Source organism: Fundulus heteroclitus, chromosome 11, assembly GCF_011125445.2.
Source record: "Fundulus heteroclitus isolate FHET01 chromosome 11, MU-UCD_Fhet_4.1, whole genome shotgun sequence".
Classification (NCBI taxonomy): Eukaryota; Metazoa; Chordata; class Actinopteri; order Cyprinodontiformes; family Fundulidae; genus Fundulus; species Fundulus heteroclitus.
The window spans coordinates 20,094,607-20,122,316 of record NC_046371.1 but is presented as its reverse complement, the minus strand read 5'-3'; the positions used below and the strand labels follow the sequence as shown (position 1 = coordinate 20,122,316).

The 27,710-nt window shown below is 41.1% G+C and overlaps 1 protein-coding gene across 2 annotated transcripts in view; it reads left to right on the top strand.

The window, feature by feature from the left end:
• mtus2a (microtubule associated tumor suppressor candidate 2a) overlaps positions 1 to 27,710 on the top strand; it is an 87,709-nt gene that overhangs the window by 50,493 nt on the left and 9,506 nt on the right. For both annotated transcript variants that reach the window (XM_012849999.3, XM_012850000.3), the window contains exons 5-13: positions 14,585 to 14,749; positions 17,740 to 17,838; positions 22,680 to 22,867; positions 22,949 to 23,074; positions 24,951 to 25,017; positions 25,524 to 25,738; positions 25,847 to 25,952; positions 26,078 to 26,151; positions 26,247 to 26,345. In XM_012849999.3, coding sequence (XP_012705453.2) covers positions 14,585 to 14,749; positions 17,740 to 17,838; positions 22,680 to 22,867; positions 22,949 to 23,074; positions 24,951 to 25,017; positions 25,524 to 25,738; positions 25,847 to 25,952; positions 26,078 to 26,151; positions 26,247 to 26,345 — 1,139 coding nt within the window. The remainder of the gene's footprint in view (positions 1 to 14,584; positions 14,750 to 17,739; positions 17,839 to 22,679; positions 22,868 to 22,948; positions 23,075 to 24,950; positions 25,018 to 25,523; positions 25,739 to 25,846; positions 25,953 to 26,077; positions 26,152 to 26,246; positions 26,346 to 27,710) is intronic.

The window sequence follows — 27,710 nt, the reverse complement described above, 5'->3', positions numbered from 1 at the left end:
GCACCCGCTGGACATTCCCAAAACAGCCGTGATCACGCCATTTGGTCTTTTTGAGTTCCTGCGTATGCCATTCGGCCTTAAAAACGCCGCCCAATCTTTTCAACGCCTTATGGACTCTGTTCTACGGGACCTACCTTTTCTTTTTGTGTACTTGGATGACATCCTCGTAGCGAGCACGTCCAAGTCTCAGCACCTGGCGCACCTCCGAACACTTTTTGAGCGACTTAGCCAGCATGGGCTAATTGTCAACCCCGCTAAGTGCCAGTTTGGTCTCTCCACCATTGACTTTCTGGGGCACAGAGTCACTAAGGACGGTGCTGTCCCTCTTCCATCAAAGGTGGAGGCAGTAACAAGGTTCCCACGCCCGCTCACTGTCAAATCCCTGCAGGAGTTCCTCGGCATGGTGAATTTTTACCACCGTTTCATCCCTCGAGCTGCTCAGCTTATGCGGCCCTTGCACGAGGCCTTGAAAGGTAAGCCCAAGCACCTTGTGGACTGGTCAGACAGCACGGAAAAGGCTTTTGCTGCCACCAAGGCAGCCCTGGCGAAGGCCACCATGCTGGCGCATCCTTCTTCAACAGCCCCCATCGCCATCACCTCGGACGCCTCGGACTACGCTGTCGGTGCTGTCTACGAGCAGTGGGTAGGCGGGGCCTGGCAGCCACTGGCTTTCTTTAGCCGTCAGCTGCGTCCCAGCGAGCGGAAGTACAGTACTTTTGACCGGGAGCTGCTGGGTCTCTACCTCGCCATCAGACATTTTCGTTCCCTGCTGGAAGGTCGACACTTCACTGCTTTTGTGGACCACAAACCACTGACTTTTGCCATGGCCAAGGTGGCTGAGCCGTGGTCTGCCCGCCAGCAACGCCATCTGTCCTACATTTCAGAGTTTACTACGGACTTGCAACATGTTGCTGGGAAGAACAACTACGTGGCGGACTGCCTGTCACGGGCTGTGGCAGGGGCGGTCCATCTTGGTTTGGACTACCACCAAATGTCAGCAGATCAGACCACAGACCCGGACGTCCAACTCCTGAGGACCTCAACTACAGGGCTGCAGATCGAGGACGTGGTTTTTGGAGATGCCGGCACCACGCTCCTGTGTGATGTCTCCACAGGCAGCCCTCGGCCAATAATTCCCACAAGATGGAGACGACAAGTTTTTGATGCCATCCATGACCTCTCCCACCCAGGTTCGAAAGCGTCGCAGAGACTAGTTGCGGCAAAGTTTGTCTGGCACGGCCTCAAGAAGGACGTTAGGGACTGGACTAACACCTGTGTTGAGTGCCAACGGGCCAAAGTGCACCGTCACACTAAAGCCCCACTTGAGTTATTCCCGGTTCCAGAGAGACGTTTTGACCATGTGAATGTGGATCTGGTCGGCCCTCTGCCATCTTCGCACGGGTTCACATACCTGTTGACTATGGTTGACAGGACCACCCGCTGGCCTGAGGCTGTGCCACTGACCTCAGCGGCAACTGCTGAGATGACACGGGCCTTTCTCGGAACCTGGGTTGCTCGTTTCGGCACCCCTTCGGATATATCCTCTGACCGAGGCGCGCAGTTCACGTCTGAGCTGTGGAACGCTGTCGCACAGAGCCTCGGGGTGGAACTCCACCGCACGACTGCGTATCACCCGCAGGCTAACGGACTCTGTGAACGTTTTCATAGGTCAATGAAGGCTTCCCTGCGTGCCAGCCTCAAGGACGGCAACTGGGTCGACAAACTCCCGTGGGTGATGCTGGGCATCAGGACCGCACCAAAGGAGGACTTACAGTCCTCATCCGCCGAACTGGTTTATGGACAGCCACTGCGGGTCCCAGGGGATTTTGTCCCTAGCACCACGGTTCCTTGGTCCGCTACTCTCCAGCGGTCAACGCTATTGGACAATGCGAGGCTTTTCACACCTGTCCCTACTTCCCGTCACGGCCTCCCTCAGTCGCACATTCCCACTGGGCTTCAGACGGCTGACTATGTTTTCATTCGCCACGATGCCCACAGAGGATCGCTACGCCCGCCCTACGAGGGCCCATTCCGTGTTTTGGAGGCAGGGGACAAACATTTTGTGGTGGACATGGGCGGCAAACCGGAGCGAATCTCCATTGACCGTCTCAAACCGGCTCACTTAGATGTGGCCGGGCCCGTTGACCTGGCCCAACCCCCACGACGCGGACGGCCTCCAACTCTGCCCCAACCCCCTACTCCCCTCCCTCCCAGGCCTCCCACGCGCCATGCCCCACGCCTGTGTCATGACGGGACTCCTGCCGCAGTAGGGTCTCATCGACCTCCGGTACGGCACAGCCGTTGTGGACGGTTAATACGCCCACCTCCCCGTTGACTGTTGGTTTTACTTCTGATAGGGTGAATTCTGGGGGGACGTGTGTAGTGAATGTGATTGACATAATTCACCTTTGTTATTAAGTATGGTTCTACATACCGTTCATACTAGACACAGCACTTTGTTCTGCCTGTAGTTACTTCATGTAAGTATAGCTGTTCAGGGATCGCGGTCCCTTTAAATGTTAAGAAGGGTGATGACGTGTAGCCCCAGGCTTTTGTTGTTGCTGGACAGCGCCATTTTGGAGCTCAGTGTTTTTCCTATTGAAATAAACGACACACGCATCTCGTGTGCTCAAAGTGAGAAATTGTCTTTTACGATTTACTGCAATTTCCACAGACCAAAGATAAAGGGGGACTAGATCTGCCAAACTTTCATCACTACTTCTTAGCAAATAAGCTACAATACATCTGAAAATGGTTAAAACAAAATCCCTTATATGAGCCCTGGCCAGATATAGAACAGGTAATATGTCCATCCATCCATTTTCCACCCCGCTTAATCCCTCATGGGGTCACGGGGGTTGCTGGTGCCTATCTCCAGCATCCACTGGGCGAGAGGCGGGGTACCAGGTAATATGTAATAATATTAACATTTCTATCTTGCCATTTATTAGCTCAAATATAAAGCAGCAAGCATGCTTTATAAAATGTCAACATCAGCTCTTTTCTGACAGCATGGTGGGAGTTTCTAAAAATGATGGAATCATCACTTATCCCATGCAGCTGTACACCCATCTGGAATAATCCAACAAAAAAAATAATATGATAAACTTTGCTTACTGGCAGACTAGAGGTATTGAATACCTTGAACATATATTTGAAGGAACTGAGTTCATCCCATTTGATAGATTAAATACACAATATGGTATTAATAAAAATAAATTCGCAAAATATCAACAAATAAAATCTATTACGAAAAATAAATGTAAGCACAGTAAAGGTGGTTTACAAATTCCAATAAATGTATTAGAGTTCCTGGATCTACCCCCCCCCCAAAAAAAAATAAACAAACAAAAAAAGCTACTTTCTAAATTATACAGGACACTGTCTAAACTAGATGATTCAATATATCTTCCTATTATGAAATGGGAAGAGGATTTATCAGTCAGCTTTGAACAAAACACCTGGTCTCCGATTTATTTAAGACCTTTCAAAAATGACTACAAACCTGAATTTACAGCTAATACAATACATAATCCTTCATAGAGTGCACTATACAGGTCAAAGATTATTCAGGATGGGTTTTGCACCATCTAATATCTGTTCACAGTGTGCAAGCAATAATCCTGACAATTATATTATATTTACACATGTTCAGAGGTTCTGGGTCCAGATATGTAAGCACTTGTCAAAGTTCCTGAGTTGTAAAATTTCACCTTCCCCTCAGTTTGCTTCCTGGGTAATTTGGATGATAGCACTTTGGAAGAAAATCCATTTGCATGTCTTTCACTGTCTTATGTATCGCTAAACTATCCTCAGGAATTGGTAAAGTAAAAAAAATCTCTGTATCAATCAGTATAGAGATCTTTTGCACTGCAAAAACAGAACTAAAAATAAGTCATATTTTCTTAAAATGAGTGTATCTGTCCTTCATTTGAGCAGGCAAATAAGATGATCTGCCAATGGAATAAGACTTTTGCACTTAAAATAGGAACAACTCATCTCCATCATCTTATTTCAAGTGCAGGATGTCTAATTATCTTATTTTAGGGGTCAAAATACTCATTCCATTGGCAGATAATATTATTTACCTGCTGAAATCTAGAACAAAAACACACATTTTAAGAACATTTTACTTATTTTTAGATCTGTTTTTGCAGTGTGTTGGATCATATTAGTCTTGAGACAACATCTGACTCCACATCAGATCCATCTCTCTGGGTTCTGTTGATCGGCTCCATCACTTAGTGGAAGTGGGGGCTGTTGGATGTGTCCTGTAGGGCGTAGTGGCTGATTTGGGGGGTGCCTGGGTCTTGGGGCTCTGGGGGGTGCCTGGAGTCGGGTGTCTGAAGGGTCCGGCCCGGGGCCTGTGGCCCTCACTTGGGTGGGGCTTGGGGGCCTTGGGGCAGCCTCCGGAAGCCATTTGCGATGCACTTGGGGGTTTCTGCGCCGGCGGACGTGGGTTACTGGCCTGGTAGCTGTGCTGCTCCTGGGTGGGTCTGGGGTGGGCCCGGGGCTCTGGGTTCTTGGGGGGTGTTGTGCTTAGGCAGGTGTCCTGGCAGGGCCTCGGGGGCTTGGGTTCAGTGAAGTATGTCACTTAGGATTTGGGCTGGTGTATGCCCGGGTGTCTGGCACTACGTGGGGCGTCTGGTGGGCTTGAGGGCCTTGGGGCCCTGGGCCCATGGCTGGATAGGCGCCTGCATAGCTGGCTCCCAGTGGAGCCCACAGCTCCCAGTGGCTTCAGAGTTGTGGCAGCTGGAGGGTTTCTTGGGGCCCATCTCTGCTCTTCTCTCGGATGGGGGAGGCAGCTTTCTGTGTTGGCCCCTCTTGGGCATCTGGGGTTCTGGTTCCCATGGCGTCTGACTTGGTGCTCTGGGGGGCAGGTCTTTGGCTCCTCTCAACCACTATTGAACAATTTTCTTATGAATAAACGTTGCATACGCAAGCACACTCTCACTAACACCTACAGATGCTTGGATTGAGGTATTTACAGATTCACTTTTATACAGAACACCACTATTATTATCTTTAGCTTTCACTTTATACATTTCACATTAAATCATACTGCATATTCTTCAGTGATGGTATCAAGGCGTTGTTTGTTTGTACCTGTAATACTTTATCGGCTGGGTTTGCTGTTCTTTTTATATCTCTCTTTGCAGGTGAAGCAGCAGACTCAGGATGTTACATTGCTCTCTCCCTTTCCTCCATTTCTTTCAACTTTTCACCCTTTTAGCGTTTTGTCTTATCTAGTCCCAGAATAAAATCTAATAAATATTTTTGCATATATAATTCAAGCGGAGCACAATGCGAAAGCAGTAAGGCTACACTTGTGAAAGTAAAATCTGTTGGGCTTTTTTTTTGCATCAAGACAGCAATTCTTATTGCCACATTGCCAGACAGGACACAAAAAAGATCACAATATCCATTAAAGTATCTTTTAATATTAAATGTTTTTAATATTAACTGTATTCCAAGAAGCAACTGTTAAAATATCCTTACACATTTAAACCTGGAAAAATGTGTGTGCTTAGAAGAGTATATATTCAGAGGGTCCCGATGGCAACATCTACACCAGTCTCTCTAATTTGCAATGAAGCACAGAAGCTTTGTAGGACATAAAAGAAGATCAAGGACGACTGTCATGAGAGGTAGAGGGGCTTTTGATGAGAATGTGGGTGGGATTGCTTTTGATTTTGATTGTGTGTGTTTTATGTGACTTGTTTGTGAGGTGTTTGAACTCTTTTCTCAATTTAGGATTAAAGTGAGACAGACTAGTTTGTTCAATCCTCCTGTGTCAAACAAAAGGGTGCCTGATTGATTTTTTCTGTTTTTATATGAGGAACAATTTTAGAATCATAGTATCTTGTGTCCTTTTTGATTATATTGAATGTTTTTACATTTGATTGCTGAGCTTCATCAGTTATACGTAAAGCAGCATTTGGATATTGTTTAGCAACATTTGGATGTTGCTTAATTTTGAGGGTTATTTAACACTTAACAAAGGTAAATCTGAAGTTGAGCCTTCCCCTGATTCAGATCTCTAGGTCTGTTAATTTGATCCCTATAATTTAGCATTTAAATCCTCATACCTATTAACACTCCCAAGCACGTTCATGTCTTAGATCTTCATGTATTTTGACTGCATGGAATACAAGCTTGTCATACTTTGGGCATCATTGCCTCATCTCTCTATACTTCAACTTGGATAAAATCACATCCATACTGACAGCTGAGGTTTTACACACTCTTCATTGAGGGATGTCATGGGAGCTGGAGAAGTTATCCACTTCCTACTTGTGCAGAGAGAAGAAAGCCTGTGCTCAGTTGCTTGTCTTCCTCATTTATTCCCAAGCAAAATGTGCAAGTGTAGGTCTCTGGATGATACAGACCAAATAAATCATTAAGGGTGTAGGAGAGAGAACTAAGGGATTTTCAGGTCTCTAGTAAAGGGGGTGGGGGGGGTGGGGGGGGGCTGGAACTGAATCTATACATCTGACTACCCTAATCGGTGGATGCGTGTGTGCATTGTTTGACTGTAAAAGAGAAAATAGGGTCTACAAAAACAATTAAGAGTCAAATGAAAAAAATGATTTGTATTGTGTACAATTTGAGGTGCAGCACTATGCTGAAGTATTTATAACACTTGATTTTCTTGTAACATTACAAGTACAAACCTCAATGTGTTTAATTGGGATTTTATTTTGACATACTAACACAAAGTTGCCCATGATCATGAAGTTGAATGATCATGATAAGCAGTTTTAGTCTTTCTTTCTTTTTTTCTTTTCTTTTCTTTAATTCTAACCCTCTGAAACGCGTGGTGCTCATTCTTCTCTGAAATAAAGTGTATGCTCAGCCATTCTGGATGGAGAACATCTGTGAACACAGTGTCTTGATTGTATTTAGGTCCGGACTCTATCCTAACAAATGATTCTACTCTTGTATAATAATTATGAGCTCTGGCTCTATGTTTATGACTTGTATCCGGGTGGAAGGTTAGCATGTCCCTGTCTCAAGTCTTTTGCATCCTGTAACTATTTTTCATCCTGAACTGCCCTGCACTATTTAGGTCCAATCCGTCTGCTGAAGAAAATGCTCTCATTATTGTTGGAATAGTGTGTTAGGGGTGACATGTAGTGTTCTGCCACACATCGTGTTCTGCGTCTTGGCCCAAAAAAAAAAAATACATTGTCTTCTCAGCTTCTTTAGCCTTTTTCCAAATTTTTGCTTTCCCCCACATGTATTGTGGTGAACTTTGAATGGGCTTTCTTTTAACAGCAGCTTTCTCCTTGTCACTTTACCATAAACACCTACATATATTTGTGAAGTGCCCAAGTACAGGCGGTCTGGCCAAAAGAGTCTACCATCTGAGCTGTGGATTTTTGCAGCTCCTTCTGAGTTACAATTGGGCTTTTAGCTGTCTCTGATTAATGCTCTCATTGAACTGTCAGTTTAGATCTGACAGATTGACACACAGATGGAATCTGTTTGCTAATAAGGTGGCTTCTGCACTGAATTTTATTTATGGACATCAGCTGAATAAATATGCAAGCCACACTTTTCAGATTGTCATCTGTAAAAAGCTTTCATTAACGTGTATCCTTTTCTTTCCACTTGACAGTTGCTTTGCGTTTTAACATACCTGTAAATATAGAGCTTGGTTGTAACCAAATATAAAAATGTTTAAGGGCTGTGACCACTTTGACAAGGTGATGTAAGTAAAATATATATTTATAAACCCTTTTCACCCACGAACTAAGGGAAGCAAGGTCATGTTGATCTAAAGCTTCATGATGGCCTTAATTGAATCTTATCCACCATTTGCATAAAAGAGGCAGATAAGTATGAGTGGAGTAGTCGAGCATCTTGGGAGCTTTAGGTGTTTCTGTATCAAATCAATACACCATGAACAAAATCCAAGCTTTAGTGTTGCCACTCAGGCCTCCTCAGGTGTTGCATGATTGTCGTTGTTTTTATGTTTGAGAATTAGCATCGGAATTCATGTTATCCACTGCAACCAACTTAAAGAGCTGAAAGGCAAATACAGCAGATGCAGGCTGAATGAAGCCTGCGTCTTTGAGCTGCATCGACTCTATGGCGAAACTCAATTGCTAAGACAAACAGAGCGTTATCACTCCTATTGGCCTTTTTAAAAAAAGGAAGATCATCTGATAATGCAAGACATCTAATTTCTCAAAGGAGAGGAGGAGAGGAGCTGAAGAGGCATGAAGCTAGAGGCACTATCCAACGCGTGAAAATGAGCAGCAATCAGAGAGGAAAGGAAAATGGGATGAAGGGGGGTGGGAAAGAGAAGCATCAGTGTAGATGGAAGAGAGGATGTCAAACCCCAGATGCCACGCAAGGCTCAGATCTGGTCTGAGACTCATGCCAGCTCTCTGCAAACAGATGGTTTCCGTGGTGCATGCACACACACACATGCATGCACGCACGCATGCGCGTGAGTTCTCACCCATAGAGCAGCAAAATTAGATGGGCCAATTAGATATGGATGCTATTCTGTGGCTAAGGAGAGAAAAACTAACATGGCTGAAGCTTCTTGAAGTAGCAGAGCTCTGGCAGGGAAGATGATCTCAACAGCCTGTTCATTAACTGAAGAACTCAAGGTGCATTTCATCCAGCTCACTTTTAAGTCGACTGTATGACTTTACCTGATGTTTTACACTGGATAAAAACTGCCGGATCAATAACAGATAAAATTTTGTGTCTCCTGCAGTGTGTGCTTTGGGCAAATATGCTGCGTCACTAAATACTGAAATGTTATAATTATGTGTATCATAAGTTTCAAGACTTAAAATTTTGTTTTTGTTTTAGCTAAATATATTTACAGTATGTCAATTTTACCTGAGTAAAATTGTCACTTTTGTCATTTTGGTAACTTTTTCTTTTCTTTTTTTTTTTCTTCTTTTTTTTTTACTTTTTCTTACTATATTGTAAATATGAAAGATTGGGATCATTATGTGAAGTATACTATTGTTTTACATAAAAGCCTCTTTATTCTTTTTAGGTTTAGCATGAACATAAACTTTGAAAGATTACTTGCATTTTTTATTTTACTCATTTTATAGTGTAGTCGTTTCTTTTTAAAATGCACAAAAAGATTATTTTTGAAGAGCTGTCTTCATTTCATATCATTTGCAGAATTCTTATGACATATAGTTTCAGCCTGTTGCAAAAATATTAAATATAAGCTATGTGGAGGATTATTTTTTTGTTATCTTTCTTTAACATCCACTGTCTGTGTTTGGATCCTCTACTAAATTAAAGTACAGCTTTAATGTTGGGACCAGAGTACTAGTGACAGTGTATTTTCCTTTATCTGCTGCTGTTCTACACCGTTTTAGTGAGTGAAAAATGTGTGAACAAGTCTGTAAACAGCACACACACATTTATACATTCTATGCAGTAAAAATTGACCAAATCACTAACGAGTCAATGAGTGAAATTACACAAATACAGTGCAGGCTGTACGTGTTCATCTCTTTGGTATGAGACAGTTGCCTCACTGACATGACCATTGTGTGTTGGGATGATAGTAACCAGAAGCTAGAAAAATATATCTGCCATGTTGCCGTCTGTAAATATAGTCTCAGATATGTGTAGAGGGAGATTTCAGCGGGGGTTTTCTGGCTCTTACTGGTTTTTGAATCCAGTGCAGCTAACAGATGGTCATATCCATAAATCCCTCTCTTTCCTGTCCATATACCATAGAACCATTATATGTTAGTTGTTGGCATATTGTTTTCCATAATTATTGTCCTTCTCGGGTTTAATCTTGTTCAAGAAGGTTTCTGGTGAAATTACACATTTACATTTTAACATACTACTGTAAGAATTGATTTTGCCCTATTTCATGTGTAAAGGTGCCCTGCACTTACTTATATCTTACAGTAGGTACAAATCCAGAGGAATCCTCACAATGCTTCCGCTGACGGCACATGATAATTATATCTTGTGATAGCATGAATTTCAAACCATGAAACATGTTTTACATGTTTTAATGTCTCTGAGTTTCACACACGGAAATTAAGCAGCTCATTATATCACGTACTCTCTGTGTAGAAATCAAGTTGTATAGTAGCACATGAAAATGTAGGTGAAAACTTATAAGGGAAAGCCTGTTTTAATTTTTTTTTATGATATCGTGTTGTAACATGTGAGATAATATCTCACGTGTTTCTCATGTTGGAATTATATTAAGTGTCATTATTAGGGGAAACCTGCAACATGTAAAAGTCTCCACATGTGAAATGTCTTTCAACATGTGTTTCATGTGTGGAAAATTATTCCACATGCAAAACATGTTTTTCACATGCTTTACTGAACTATTTTGACCTCTGCTTCTCTAGTCATCACCTGCGAACCATGTGAACACCTGTTTTTTTTTTTTTTCTTGTGATCACACATCTCCTATTTATTATCACAAATTAATACCATGTAACAAACATGTGCAACATCCATTAGCGTACACTGTAAATAGAAACCAGGATCTGAAAGACATTCCAGGCTGAGCAGTAGCTTTAACAGGAGATTCTGAATTATGATGGGAACCTGACAGACATTTCCAGTATCAGCCTCAAACAGATGAGAGGAAGCAGCAGTTGACAGGCAGAACAAATAACAAAGTCTCTGATGGATTCACTCTTCAAACTTAATTACACACACTCAGCTGAGCTGAATGTAGCGTACACCTGTCAATGGGAGCATATGGCTTAATTAAAAGAGAATAGCTCAGGTTTGATTTAAATAGTCACATGTCAAACACCATACTTAAAGGCAATCCAAACTTTGCAAGCTACTGAAAACTGAATAAATATTTCATTTGTTTGCATTCAGAAGTACAACCAAGCTGACATTGATTATTTTTACTCACTTCCCGCTGGTATGAAAGTACATTATTTTTTATTTAAGCTATTTAAGCATTTCAGAGATACTTGAAGAGATTATTTCACTGAAAAAATAGATATGGTTTATGTTTGTCTTTGTCAATAAAGATAAACCCACCAGTTTCAGGAGGAAATGTTTGTTTATTATTATTATTATTATTATTATTATAAAAAAAGATATTGATTGTCCTTAACTAAAAATATAATAAATAAAAACAAAAACTGGTGTTTGTACTGTTTACTGTACAGTTAACTGCAGACTGACTCCAGTTAAAATTGTATCTTTTTGTCTTAACAAGTTATCCCCCAATATCATTTAGAAATTGGCATCGGTTTCTATAAATGAATAGAAAGCACATCAAAGTGCACATCCATTTTACCAATCTGGTTTTTACCAGAGGTGTTTCAGTTTCACGCATATATTATAGTTTAAAATGTTTATCTATTTTCAAGAGGGAGCATGCATTGATGAATAAGACTTTTTTTTTTTCTTTGGCAAGTCAGCAATGCCAGCTGTGCAGCTTCATGCCCTGTCAACATGTAAAGTGTTTGTGTGTGCACCTGGCGTGGGCAGCTTTCTGTAAATTCAGCTCAGATGGTTCGGATCAATTCCTTTAGGACGACGTTTGAGTTTCTTTTGCTGATGGTGAGTGTTCGGACTAAGCTGAGTTCATCTAAAATAAATTAGATTTTAAGTCTAGTGCAAAGTCTTCAGAGCCATTTTCCATCATTTTAAATCCTCCTAATTGTATCGTTCACACCAGGCAAACTGTGATGCCTCATGCGGGATGGGCTTGCTTCATCATGTTGTTTTTAGTGTCTATTTCCGCTTTATTCGCTTTGAGGGAAAAAAAGGAAAAAAAATAGTCAGCGCTATTCTAGTTTTGCTGGAATGTGCAAGAAAATGCTCCTCGAAATGAACCTCCTGCTGAGCTGGAAAAACTGCTCCTACCTGGTACCCAGCTGTTTCCTAATTTTCATGGTCGCTGTTAAATATGTTTAGCGTTTGTCATGAGACTTAAAAAAATGCCTGTGTCTTTGCTCTGTTGCTATATCATCCATTTATTTCTCTGTGTCACTCTTTTCTGGTCTCTTCCTTCTTCTTCTCCTTACCAGCTATCATGTGGAATACTTTGTCAAGCCGTATATTTATGAATATAAATGAATTATCTCTTTTGTCCAATGCATCTCGATCTTGTAATTCAGAGCATTCCTCAGTTATTTCTATGTTGACATAACATTTGGCATTAGTCAACCAGTTTAGTAAAATTTTGATTTTATTACAAATTATTCTTTTTGTCCTGTGATGGGCCGGTAACCTGTTCAAGATGTACTTTGCCACCTACCCAGTGACCATTGGAAACAGTTCCCAGCCGCTTGTGACCCTGAGAGAAAAAACAAATATATCCAATGGATGAATGGATGAATTATTCTTTATAGACATTCCTGTCTGTGACAGATATCAGATATTATAAAACCATTAATTACTGTGTTCTGTAATACAAAATAGTGTTTTTTTTTTATTCCTACAAGATTTTATTAAGCCAGGAAACAGTTCTTATATCTATACCTGAGTAACTATTTCTAATAGCTTGAGCAATAAATGCTAAGGTGAGCTGATGGTTATCTGGTCTAACAGATCTAGCTATTTCAGTGCCCAAGGTGAGATTTTGGTTTAGTGCCGCCTACCAAATTATGGGCAGGGGTACCTGAACTATTATTTTAAATCAGGGCAAAAGATAATATTTTATACTATTTCATTCAGTGCTTTGTTCACAATAAGGAGGGGACAACTTTTTTTTGTTTGTTTTAAATATATTTAAGACAGCAGATAAGAGGGAAGGTGAAAAGCTTCATCTTGAGGACCTTATCCTTCCCACTTATTTCCAATCCCAAAATGGGATCCCCTTTATCAGTTTTCCAGTGAGTGACAGACCTATTTCTATGAAGAAGAAGCAAATAATGGACAATAACCTTGACATGAAACCTTGGAATAACTTTATGTGCACACTTAACTAATTTGAAAGATTTAAAAGTTGATCAATTATAAGCCATTGGCTTTTTGGGCAAAAAGAGTATGCAAAATATAAATAGAGATGGGCCTGATGTGGCATAAAAAGAGATTTGATTTTTTTTTTTTTTTTGGATCTTCTGGGTCTATTTACAGAGGAACTACTGTCCAAACATTCAGCAGGTAAAATCATGTAAGGATATTCTAACATCAGTCCACAGCTGTTTCAGGTGAAAAAAAACAGTCTTTCACTAAATTCAACTTGGAACAGCCACAATTCACCTGCCAATGTCATTCAACTCAATTGAGACTTGAAAGGAATCTGTAACCTGGCAGTTATGGTGTTCATTCCCTCTCAGACACTGTAAATGAATTTAATCAAGAACACTTAGTTCTTGATTAAATTAATTAACAGCCTACTTAAGTTGGATGAGTTGATTGTTGCCATCAATTGGTAGGTTCAACTTTCCTTTTCAGTGCATTTGTTTGACAACGTTGGGAGTTCCGTCAGAATGAGGAATATCGTATTGCTTCGTGATAAGAATCTGGCAGCATTCAGTTGGACACTGTAATATCCGCTCCACGCATAACCAGCATTGCTACTGTGATCTGTACATAAACACATTTTCCCAAACAACAATCCATGCAGTGTTTTCTCACTTTTCTGACATTACAGTATAAACCTGTGTTTTCAGGTGAAGGTTTATTTGTTGTGGCTAAACTTTGAGGAGGATTGCAAAAAAAAAAAGCACATATTGATTAATAAAAAGGTGCATGGACGTCAGCGGGGGTTTTGTTCACTGACAGCTGGGCCTTTTTTTATCCGAAGCCTTTTGCACTCTTTGGGTTTGAAAAAGTAGTGTTGCAATAGTGCAAACGATAAAATAATGAATTTGTTAGTTGTTGGCTCGGAATTTGCTCTTACTTTGTAAATGTTTGTGCACAGTTGTGTGTCTATGCAGGCGGTAGAGTACTGTTTGGTGATTGAAACAATCTGTTCTCTTGCATAACCGCTCTGGAAAGATGAGGCGCCCTGCAGTGAGCTATTCTAATCCCCCAAACCTGAGGTGGTTTTGGCAAAGCATAAGAGAAACCTTCCTTTTTCTGGTGGCACAGAGAGATGGAAGTTGTGCTACTTGACTTAATCATAATCTTCAAGCTTCTATGCAGGAGCCTTAAATCAAATGGGTCATCCATGTTTGCCTCAGACGGTCTGTTGTGCTATTAGTGATCAATTTTGGGAAGATGAGCTGGAAAGACACAATACTTTTGTTACTTTACGCACAAGAAAGCAGTGCTAAAGAATGGATTGAGGAATGATTGGTATACGTATGTGTGAGCAGAGGTGAGTGAGTGTGTGTCAATTTGTGTGGAAGAGGGTGTGTGCGTGTGTGAAGAATGAATGCTCTGATCCAGGTTAGAAAGGGAAGATTGAGGGCAGCAGCAAAACCCAGAAGTAACAAACCATTTCTCAGTCCAGTGAGTCTAAATTTAGTCATGACACCAGGGTCATCCAAGCTGTCCAAGGTATAAATAAAAAAGAAAGAGTGTTTGTGAAAGGATGGGACGGATGGGTTTTTGAGAAACAATGCATTTGAGATTGAATATTTGATTGAAAATTAAACCTCAGTGAGGAGCAGTCATATTTGATGCATTTTTTTTTTTCCAGGTCTGAGTGTGAGCGAGGAGCCCCCGCTCCACAGAGTGACAACGAGCCCTCCGTCGACAGATCCACAGCGGGGGCCGCCGTGTCGCAGCAGCAGCCTCCAACCTCCCTCCACCCCGGCGTTGCCACGCCGCTACCTGCCACCCCAGCCAAGAAGCTCCCCTGGAGGTCAGTGGAAGAAAAAATGGCTTCCTCTTTGCTTTTGCCCGAATAGTGTAGCTTATTAGAAACTCAGAGTGGCACCTTTAAAAGTGTTGGTGTTGTGACATGAGCTTAAGGGAAGCAGTTTTACGGCTGAAACAGTCAGAAAGAGTCAGATAGCTGAATGCTGAAGCGCTGTTGCAAAGAGTATCAGCTATTGTTTGCTTGCTTTGCACCAAACTTAGCAAATTCTTGCTGTTTTGGACGGCAATTATTTACTTTTCGGTCTAAATATAAAAGTTACAAGCTGCCTTACAAGAGCTAGTTGAGCTTTTCAAGTTGAGAGAATAATGTGAGATTGTTGCTGGATCACACCTGACTTTGTTAGCACCAGTAACACCGGCGGGGCACGTGGCTGTGATGCTTTTCACACGCAGTCACACGTATTTTCACCCGTACATTTAACACCTGAGGCCGTATAGAAAAGAATGTGAAATCGTTTTTTGTCTTTATAGGGTCTTATTGAATAATGAACACTAAATTCACCAATGTTTTTATGCGCTGTTGCCAGTGTAGCGTGCAGGTTTGAGAGAGAAACTGGCAAATTAATGATCCACGCGCTGCTGCTGAAGAAATTTCTCCCACCTTGTTTTGCCCTCAAGTCATGTTACAGCTGTTGCTCATTTTCGAGGGGGAAATAGTCCCCGAAAAGCACAGATACTACTTTGTAAGGTCAACTGTATCATCAGTTATTCTCTTTGCAGCGTAGTAAAGCTCAGACTTGGCAGAGATACACAGGAATCTTGCTCACTGAACTACCATTTTAGGATTGTTGTTCATGTTAACCGCATTTTCCTGATGTTGTTGTTGCTAAATCATCGCATTCACTGTTCTGATGGTTTATCCTATTTATCCTCACTCGTCTGCTTGCCGTGCCTCGCGAAGCTCTTCAAACCCCCTGGACTTTTTTTTACATTTTTATTAATGCTGCAACCACAAATTTCAGGGTTGAGTCGGGTGATGTTAAGTGCCAGACCAACACAATGTGGTGCAAAACTTTAAAAGCTCAAGGAAAGATACACAGGGTTGGAGAAAATCTGCAAACCATGGTGTGCAAATGTGCTTAGCCATCCTTAGTCATTACTTTGTTCCGTGAGATGTCAAAAGCTTGGGATCTCTTTATTTGTGCATTATTTATACTTTTACTAATTTATCACTGTATATTTTAGTCCTTTCTCTTAGTGAAGTGTCTTTGGACATTATGAAAAGCACTAAGTACATATTATGTGTCAAATGCATCAGCACATAAGGTGAAATTGTCGGAGAGTTTTTCCAAGATGGGATGAAATGCCACCAAAAGGCTTTTGTCTTCATTGCGCCGCAGTTCATTGAACCGCAGAATGCCAGGCTTTCAGTGTGAGAGCATGAGAGATGTTGCAATCCACCCAGATCCACACATACGGCTGAGTCGAAAGTTTTTTTTTAATAATCTTGCAGCATGAGCCACATTTTTTTGTTTTAGCTGAGATGTCAATTCGATATTATTACAATCACAGTAAAGTCAGCTTTAAAAGAGACCTGTCCTTTACTGAATGTAAACATTCTCATAATACATTTTTATTTTATATATATATATATATATATATATAAAATTTTTTTATTGTCACCCATTATATATATATTTATATATTTATGTATTTATATATATATATATATATATATATATATATATATATATATATATATATATATATATATATATATATATATATATATATGTAGGGATATTTTTGGCCAAACACTGCCCTAACATAGCATCAAATAGTTCCCTGCTCCCATAAAAAGAATTGCAAATCTTTTGCTCAGCAGTTAAGTCTGACTTGGAGCGCTGATCATTTTTAAAGAAAAATTCAAACAGTTTTTAAATTGCAAAAGCAGTGGTGGAATTTGATTTCCGATGTGCACACTTACAGCACGAGCCCGTCTGAGAGCAACATTTGAATGACAGCAGAGCGAACACACACACAGTGAACCCGTAAATGATGTCCCTGGAGGCCCAAAGTATCTCTCCGGGGTTATATGGGGATTTTTTTTCAGGATCAGAGGCTTCTCTCCTATAACAGGTCTAATTAGTTTCCTTTCAAAGCTTCTCTTTTCCCTCTCCTCTCTGCCTCTTGACAGGCTCTCTGCAAACCTCTTGAAACTTCCTTTCTTCTCACTTTGTTCACATCACCATTTTAGCTTCGCACAATTTCACCCTTAGCACTTCGAGCTCCAGCGCAACACATCCAACATTGTTCTGTAAAACCTGCCGCTTGCTTAACACCCGCATACTTCTCCAGCTGTGTAAAAGACATAAGCTAACATAGAGGCAACCATTCAACCACAAACCTGAGCAAGAAAACATCCTAAACCCAGAACTGTAGCTTGTTTTCGACCAAGAAAGTGCATAATGTCACGAGGAGCATGAAGACGATGTGAATATGTTCCCTTGGATGTCCTGTTCATCTTTGACAGATGGTCCTGAAGGACGTTGTTAGAGCGCACAGCAGGGGGGATAGAAAGAGATGAAAGGGAAGAGAAGCAGAAAGATTGAGAAAACGTGAAATAAAAGGTGGCCGGTCTGATGGGTTTGAGTGTAAAGCGTTTCGCAAACCCTGTCCTCTTTGGCACGTGAATGTACGCAGCATATCGAATCACTGGAAGTAGTTTGTACTTTTGTACTACCTATCGTAAGGATTGATTTTAGGAACTTTAATGTTCTAAAAAAAAAAGTGACATTATGGATTTATTGGGGGCAGGAAGATGGTTAGCACTGTTGCCTTGCAACATAAAGGTCCTGGGTTTGAATCCCAGCCTGGCGTCTTTCTGCATTGAGTTTGTCTGTTCTCCCAGTGAATATGTGAGTTCGCTTCAGGTCGCTGCCGGTACAACACCTGACTCTTAGGGAATTTTAAATGCTGTATGAGTTGCTGAGGATGAAACCACCGATTTATCTGACTTCTGTGTGTTGACAGCTGGCAGAAAGGAGTTCCAGCGGAGTTCAGAGGTCACACGTTCCCTTCCTTCTTCCCCAAAGAGGCTGGCAGTGGTTCCCCCGAAGCTCCAGTCCCCAGGTAGGTTCTTTAGTTGAGTAATCCTTAAGGCATGTTTCATATGTCCCTCACATTGTCATGTCAGAACCACATGAGAAAAGCAACTAGGCAAAAACTCACTCCTTTGAGTGGCTTATGATAATCAGCTATTTGTTTTAGACTTTGGGAGCAAGAACTTGCAGACTACACACAGAACGTCCTCCGCAACTGAAAATATGGACCTTTTCTGCCATCGTACGTAGCATCTGTCAATAAAAGTTGCGGGAAAACATTGCAATACTTTTTTAAAATATATTTTGTGGCCTGTATTTAGGCTATAAAATGAAAATGAAAATAAATTTAAATTTTTATCAAAAAGATGAGTAATTTAATACAAAATAATAAAAAAAGCCTAAATTATGTAGAGACATTAACACAGAGGAATATATTTCAAAAATGTATTTCTGTTCTGTTTTGTTGAGTTTGGTGTACAGCTAAGGAAAACCCAAAATGTTGTTTCTCAGAAAATTAAAATATCACATAAAATCAATACAAAAGGATTTTTTATTTATTTGCATACACACTTACAGGGAAGACGTCCACCAGATGGCTACTGGCACCCTCTAAAAGGAGGGTGAAGCCATAAAAGGTCATTATTAGATAAGCTGGCTGGTTACCAAGTGCAAGTATATTCATGGAAAGTTTAGTGGAAGGAAAATGTTGTAGAAAAAGTAGCAAAAGCAACAGAAATACAGGGGAGAGTTACAAAAAGTCTCTACAACATGGACTGCAACTGTTCCAGTTTTTATGCTAAGCAATTCCTGAACCACAGACAATGCCATAAGCATTTACCCGGATTAAAAAGAAAAAATTTGGACTGTAGCTCATTTTATTTGAAAAAAAAGAGTTTTGTGGAAGAGTGGAGAGACCTATGTTCTAAATTGCTTGAGCTCCAGTGTGCACTTCCTACAATCAGTGAAGATTTGAGGAGCAATGTCCTCTGTTGGTGCAACCATGTGCCATGAAAGTTTAGCGCGCTTAATGGTTCCTTCAGCTAACAAGCTTTATTGAGCTGCTGATTTCATTTTCCAGCCTGACTTGACACCTGCTCCCACTGCCAAAAGCACCGGCAGCTGTTTTAATTACCATAGTTTCAATGTGCTTGAAAGGCAGGTGAAGTCTCCTCACCTAAACCCCACATAGAATCTACAGCATGTTGTAAAGAGAAAAATGAGAGACACCCGACCCAACGATGCAAACAAGCTGAAGGCTCACATTTTCTTAGAAGCAGAATTTGGGTTTTTCAGTAGCTGTAACCCATAATCATCAAAATTAACATGAAAACAACATTTCAAATAAATCACACTGTATGTAATCAGTTTATGCAATGATTATGAAATTTATACATTCCCCTTTTTGAAAAGAACTACTGAAATTGTTTAACTTTTTGATGATTTTTTTTTAATTCGTTATGATGCGGCCGTAAAAGTTTGGGTCCTTCTTAAATGCATAAGTAATTATTAAGATCAGTTAACATGATATTACCCCTGCCTTTACAGATCAAATATGTATGCAAGTAAAATGGCCCATGTCTGGAGCTTTACTTAAAAAAAACATATCCTTAGTGCAAGCTTAATTTGATCTTCACCTTTCTCATCCTGCTGTAAATTTCCGCTCCTTGTGGTTCTTCCTCTTTTCCAGCTCACCTTTCTCGTATATTTTAAACTACGAAATTCACCCACATCCAACAGAAGCTTGCGGTTATTCCAAGAAGGCCGTGCTGAGCGTAGAGTTTCATCTCTGATTTGATTTAGTTCATAAAAGGCACAGCTTTACCTTCTCCCAGCTCTGCAGCGGTGAAAATATTTTGTCATGGGATTGCAGCAATCTTCCAAATGCATCCTTATAAAAAAAAAAAAATGAAGTCTCCCTGGGATGTTTTTTTTTTCTCTCCTGTCTAATATTTACACTGCAGAGGTACTGTTCACTGCTCTTGCACCTCACTTCATCTTACTTTTACCAATATAATATGGTATGGAGAATTTCCTACTTTCCCCCGAAAGGTGCATATATTGACAAGAACGAGATCTATCCAGTGCCAAAATCCAGGCTGTTAAAAAGTTATGTTAGCACTGATTGCAGCCTCAGGAATATATCAACCTCAACGCAATAAAACAATATGTATAGTCTCTGCCTCCTGCAAGGTCTGTCTTCACGTTTTCCACTTTGTTGCTTGTGTTAATATTCCAAATCCGTTCTCCCGGCTCCCATCTGCATCATGCTCATTTAGTATTCAGTATCCTCTCTGTAACCTTTGAGATGAAACCTACAGATGTCTGCAGGTAGGAAATAGAGGGTGGAAATTATTTAGAGAGGCACACACACAACAGGGGACATTGACGTGGATAAATGCTGCCAGATTTGCTCAAATGTATGGGTTTTGCGTGGCTTGAGAAGAAAAACCTTTGAATTTTCCTCAACCTTGCATATTTTAGTCCCCTTTAAGACATATGTTCGTGCTTTTTTCTTATCCGTTTTCTTTCTCGCTCATCTAAATGGGTTTTAGACATTTATCATTATTATGGTCATTCAGCTCCTTATCCCCCCCCCCCACCCTCCTCCTCCTCCTACTCAATATTGCCTCGCAACTCTTTTCTGTCTTTTATCTCCCGGCTCACTCTCGCCTCTCATTTTATCCCCCGTCCCACCCCACCTTCCTCCAACCAATTCTTTCCCATTACCTGGGACCCTGCACCCCAATCTCTGCCTGACGTCGTCATGGAAACCGCTTGCTTCAGTAGGTTCAAATGCTGAGGCTTAGGCTGGGGATGGAGAGGTGCAGACATTTAGGGGACAGTTCTTCAGTTTTTAGCGGACACACGTCTACCAGAAATAAGAATGGTTCTAAAATGTTTAGAGCTGTTTTGGGACTAAAAGATGTTGCGCATCTTTGTTCACAACCCTTGAAAGGCTGCCGCACACGTCAATGACCTTGTCTGTATGTCGTCTACCTAATGTTTCTGTCCCTCCTGGGGAAAAAAAAAAAACGACTACCTGAGCATGTTTGTCCGGCTTTTTAAATTACCCCCTATAATTGGAGGATGCAACCTTTACTTAGATTGATAGTTAACAATTAAACTCTCACACAAGTTGTTGTAAAGCCCTATACGTATACAGTAACACGCTCTGTGGCTTAGCTCTAGCACAGTGCAGATATTAGTCCCATTTATCATGAAATTAGAGGGAGGAACATCCGATTAGGAACAACCACAAAGCTTCCTCTGCAGAAAAGATCTCATTAACTTACAATCATTTATCTCATGAAGCCAATCATTAGCATTAGCAGGTCAGGTCAGACCTTTCTTCGTTTACCAGCTGTCGGTGTCATTAGTACATTGAAGTAGAACTCATGAAGACACATCCAGTGTTATGCAACAGTATTCACACCCCTTTGACTTTTTTTCACGTTTTGCCATCTATCTAGCACAAAGTAGTACTTAATTGTAAAGTAGAAGAAAAATGACAGATGGCGTTCACATGTTACATATTTATATTAGAAAAAAGTGTGAGGTGCTTTTTCTATTTGGTAGGTTAAGAAATCACCTTTGTATGTCGCTGGTTTGTACGTCTGAAAACTGACGTTTTTGCAGATTGTTGGTTACAAAATACCACAAGCTCGGTCAGACTGGATAGAGACCATGTGTGAACATAATTTTTTAAGTCTCACCACTGATTCCTATATTGATTTAGAGCTGCATTGAATGCAGACTTTGATGCACGTTGAGCTGATTTCTATCTCTGGCTGCCTGTTTAGTTTTCATTGTCCCGTTGAAACACCTGCTGCACCTCATACTGTAAATTCAATTCTTACTGCAATTTTACAAGCTGTATGCAATTAAATTTCGTTCTGTACGCACTCTGTGCATACAAAATGAGAATTAAAGTTGTCTAAGTCTAAGAGAGGTGAACCTCCATCTGAGCATCTTCTGTATTATGATTAGTTCCATCATTGCCCTGTATCTAGTTGAATTTATCTTCCTTGTAACTTTTGCAAGCTTCTTTTGTCCCTGGTCATTAAAATCATCCCCACAGTATGATGCTACCACCACCATGTGTCACCATAGTGCATTCAATTTGACATGCAGTTTTAGTTTTAAAATGCACATTTTTGCTTGCATGCAGACCAGAGCGACTGCTTCTACACGTTTCTGTGTCTCCCACATAAGCTGCGATAAACTTTAAAGGACTATTTTTATGGCTTCCTGTCAGTGGACATTTCTAGCTTAGTTGGCCTTTCATGTCATACGCTTTTATTTTCATACGATAGATTTAATAGTGCCCCATGGGATGTTCAAAGACTGGGATGCTGTTTTGTAACCATCCCAGCTTTATTCATCTTCATAAAGTCAACCCTGACCTTTATCCCTGACGCTGCGCTCCTTGGGCTTCGTGGTCCGGTTTGTTCATTTATAATCACTTATGAACTTTTGAGACCTTCACAAAAAAAGCTGGATTTACTGAAATTATGCACATCTGGACTTTACTTGCTCATTAGATGACTTATGAGGGTTACAAGACTTTACTTAGGAGTAATAAAGGAAATGGGGACAAAAACAAAAACCCACTTTTCAGATGTTTATTTAAAAAAAAAAAAAATTATCACTGTTATTCTACTCTGCAATTAAGTGCATGTAGATCCCTTCCCTTAAATGTTTGCAAGGTATGAAGATGTTTGCAAGAGTTTGTATGAGATATCATGAAGTGTGGATATAATTTGAATCCATCTATTTGAATTTTTATTTACTTTTCCCTGTGAAAATACACAATTCCTCCCATTTCTGTTCGCATATCGTTACCTCTGTTTGCTTTTCTTCTCTCTAAAGTCCAGCCAGGGCAGCGGCCTGCAGTAACAGTGAGGGGCTCCACTCCCGCAGGGTCACCTCGGCGTGTGGCCCCGCTGAGACCGCCGCAGGAGCACCAGGAGAACCTGCAGAGAGAGAAAGAAGAGGCTCAGCAAAAGGAGCAAGAAAGGCAAGCGGATGAGAAGGAAAAGATGGAGCAAATGGAGGAGGTCAGTGATGAGGAGGTTTGCATCGCTCCTTTGCTTTCTTCTACTGTGTTCTACTCTACTGTCTTTTTTATTGTCACCCAGGTTCAAAGGCTGCAGAGGCACTGCGAGCATCAGGAGAAGCAGCTGAAGGCTCTGAGAGATGAGCTGAGGAGAGCTTCTCTAGGTCTGGATGCCTTCATCGTCACCGCTCAGCATTATTGCCTCAAGGTAAGCAGAATGAAATGACACAATGCAAGCATGGCATGCAATGGCATGGCAATGCAACAGTGGCCCTACACCAGATTACGTAAGACTTTACATGTCATAAAACAGCCAAATAATTCTCAGGGGAGTGCGTAAATAGTAACTTTTATTGCGATCTTGTCCTTCCCTCTGATTTCCTGTGAAGCAACCTTTGATTACCAACAGAATTACGTCTCTTCCTGTCTATTTTCTCTGGCCCTTGAATGCATCAAACACACTTGCAACGCATGTACAAACTGACGCAGGTTCTAGAGGTGCACAATTTACCACCAAAAGGTGAGATTCTGGATGATGAGTAAGGCGGATCGTGTCTGTGGAAGGGCTCCAGGATAGTGACTGCTGGTTTCCCCCATGCTCTGAGCCTGATGGTGTGAGCTAGGGTCTCAGACAGAAAAGCATTGCTACTGTCTGCATATGTCTGACTCCTTTACGGTCATTGTCTGAGCACTGCATTCCCTCAGCACACAGAAATGCAGGAGAAGACTGGTGGAGGACAGCAGAGAGGGTTTAGGCTCCCTCTGCTGATAGAACGCAAACATGACGAGTGTAGTGAATTAAATGTGCAACATCTGCACTGTAAAGTGTTTTTCTGTGCTGCTCATGCAGGTCACGTTCAATTCCCCTGGCAGGTTAAATGCACCCTTCCAAAAAGGAATTAATGAAGAGCGACATTAAACCCTGTAAGAAAATCGACTAATGAACTTGCAGCGCCTTGCGAAAGTACACAGAGTCAGCAAACAGCAGCATATATAAGTGAAGAGGAAGGAAAATGAGACATGCTTTCATAGATGAAATTCCCAAAAAAAAGTGTGTTGTGCATATGTATTCGGCCCACTTGAGGGAATAGCTTGTAAAACTATCTCTTATACGTACAAAGTCCAGTTTTGCACTTCTAGGAACTAATTTTGTTGGCCGTTACTCTCTGCACATTAGCTTTTACTCAGTCAGACTGAATGTGAGCATCGGTTTTCAACTCACAGATTCTCAGTTGGATTTAGCTCCGCATTTCGATTGGGTCGCTCTAACCAATGAGCATGATTTAATGTAATCTATTTTGTTGTAGCTCTGGCTCCACTTTTAGTTTGGCTGTCCTGCTAAAAGGTGAGGTCCGCGTCAGTCTAAAGTCTGCTGCAGCATTTGACAGGTTTTATTCCAGGGTTAATCTGCGATTATGTCCATCCAGGTCCCATCAGCTTTCACCATCTTCCCTGACCCTGCTTTTTTTTTTTTTTTTTTTATATATATATATATATATATACCCACAGCATGATGCTGCCTCCATTATGTTTCACTGTTGGGGTGTTTAGGGTAATGTAAAGTGTTTCCATCACATGTAATCTTTTTCCTGCAAGCCAAAATGTCAATTGTGGCCTAATCAAACCAGACCACTTTCTTCCTCATGTTTACTACATCCCATTCATGGCTTATAGCAAACTCCAAATGTGACTTATTTCATAATCTATGTTGCTTCGAAACAAACTTCTTGCTTGCATAAAATTCAGATTTGCAGAGTGAAAAATTAATACTTAACATGTCAGCACTCTTAAACCTGTAGCTCCTCAAGAGATGCCACTGGCCTTTTGGCTGCTCCTCTGATTGGTTCTGCCCCCATCAGTTTGGGTGAATGGCCAATTCTTAGTAGGCTTGTGGATGTGTCATATACTCGGAGGGCTTTACAGAACAACTGAATTCATATCCAATGTGGTCATTATACCGTAATCGGTACTGACATAAAAAATACAAACATCCTAATGATAATTATTAATTGTTTTCCCTCTGTCAATAACAGCTTCCTTTTTACATAAAAACAAACAAACCTTTTTTTTTTATTCATTTACAGAATGAAGCTGCCGAGAATGGTCGAAGTAAATTATCGCTGGAGTTGCAGAAGGCTAGAAAGGAAATGAGTAAGTGGGAATAGACATTACTAAATAAAGAGCTAAAATTATAGCTTGGTTCTCTTGCCTATTTTCTTATTCCCAGAAATGCACATGCGCTAATTACTTCTACTAATATGAGAGATTAAGTCCCTTAATTGTTGGAAACACTGTATATTTATGTATTATTTTTAGCTTGCAGTTTCTTGGAAAGAGCATTCTAAAAACAAATATGCCTCCTTCTCCTCTCAGTTTATTTCACAGACTCAGTGACTGCATGCACGCATGGTCAGAGTAACAATATCAGGGTTACTATAAAATGGGATGAGCATAGAAAACAAAACAAAAATAATTCTCCAAATTGTTCTAATAGATCTGATTATCTTTTAACAGACATGTTCAGGATTTGTCAGCTTATAAATATTTTTCTCTGTGACCTTCTGAAAACTCTTTAGATTACAGGAGCTACTCAACATCAACGATTCTTAGTAAGAATTTAACATTTTAATTAACTTTTTAATTCGCTTGATGCACAGCCTCCCACTCGATGCGCTGGGAGAGACTCCAGCAGGACAAAACAGCGATGGAGGCGGCGTTTGAGCGCGAGCTGCAGGAGCTCCAGATGCAGCAGGAGGCCGAGCTGGCTGCGGTGGAAGAAGGCCTCAGGAAGTGTCACGCTGCGGAGGTGGAGCACCTAAAGGTGGAGCATCGGTTGGAGATGGAGGAGCTGACGACTCAGCAGCAGGAGCAGGTGACAGAGAGGAATCCCGGGGATGAGATCCAGTCTTTCATGTCAAACGTGAGCTGTCACCTTTGTTGTGTTTGCATATATATTTATGTGTTTCGGTTGACATATTAGATGGAGGAGGTGACAGTTAACCACCAGGCAGCCATGCAGGAGCTCAGAGACATGCATAATATCACCATGGCAACACTGCACGAGGAGCATGCCCGTACAATGAGAGGTATGTTGTGTTTTTTTTGGGGGGTTTTATTTTCCGATAGGAATCGGAAAAAAAAAAACATGTGATACAGAAACTGTTAGAAATGTCTTCTTCTCACTTTCTTCTGTTGCTTTGTTTGTGTGCAGACTTGAGAAAAGCTCATGATCAACAGCGACTCCTTCTGGAGGAGGATTTTGAGAAACTCAGGCTGTCTTTACAGGTAATGTGTCGGCAGAAGAGAGCAGTTTACAGATTTGTTCGTTGGTGGGGGTTTGGATGTGTGGTGTTCAGTTTCTGCTGTATCTCTTTTGTTAGGATCAAGTAGATACTCTGACATTTCAAAACCAGAGTCTAAAGGAGAAGGCCAAACGCTTCGAGGAGGCTTTGAGGAGGAGTACAGATGAACAAATCATTGTGAGTTCAAATTTCAACCTACCTGAAAACAGACAGATCTGTCTCACAAGTCCAGGATGCCTCTAAACAAGTCTGATCTATTGTGGCTTGTTAGTAAATAAGATCAAAAAGTTTTTGTAGTGAATTTCACAAGTATTCATATCCTTTCAATTTTCTGTCTACGTAGTTACAGCCACAAACTTCAATGTATTTTATATTGATTTAGTGTGATAGACCAACACAGAGTAGCACTCACAGCATTATTAAACTGAAAGGAAAATGTCAACATTTTTTGCAAACAAAAGTCGGAAAAGTACGGTGGGCATTTGTGTTCTGCCCCTCTGATTTAGTACTTTGCAGGGATACCTTCTCATGCAATTAAAGCTGCCACTCTTTTAGGTTATGTCTTTACTGCTTTTTCAGATTTATCAACAAAGATTTCTGCCTGTTCTTTATTAAATAACTTGAACTCTGTCAGATTGGCCAGAGTGGGTCTATGAACATTCATTTTAAAGTATGGCCTCAGACTATAGGTCTGACTTAGGCCATCTATTAAATTAATAGATGCTGTTTTTGCAAATGCTAAACACGTTTAAGTTGTAAATTTGTTATTTTGAATGAGCACACATTATATCTTATTATTAGTGGGGGGGGGGGGGGGTTAAATACAGTTGGACAATGTAAAACCACAACTGGATGTCATTCACTCCCTGACCACTAGATGGTAACAAATTGCTTCCAATACGACCCTCGGCATACATAAGATAAAGGGCAGCCTACATTAACTTGGCTACAACCCTCCTACTGCCGCTATGTCTGAAGTACTGTTACCGTAACTAAACAAGTTTGCTCAATCTGAAAAAAATAAATAAAAATAATAACCGTTTTGGCTTGTCAAAAACAAAGGGGAATGAGTTGGAGGGAAAGGGCATCGAGCGGCAGCATCAAATGGATAGGCAATGGAGACCATAGACATTCTCTATGAGGCTGACCTTCTGTTCACTAAGTTGAGGGACATCTGTGAGTTCATCCTCTGCTCCAGGGTCCACCCAGTCTACAGCGGGGACATGGTGGAGTGCCTCCATCCCCAGCACAGGTGACTCAATATAACAGGTGTATGGAGAGAGTTGCCACCTCTGATCCAATGATTTGAACCAGATCATTTCACCAGAAAACAAAGTGGTGGACCATCACCGTTTTCCAGCATCTTGTTGATGTTAGTGCGCTTGACATCCATATAATCCACAAGGAGGTGTGTCCTAACCAGCAGCAGCAATTCCAAGAAGAACTGACAGTACACCTAGTTGAAACAACCCTGAAATGATCCCCCCCCATCCCACCAGCCACCCACCACTACTACCCCGACCCCACATGTGGTGGGAATCC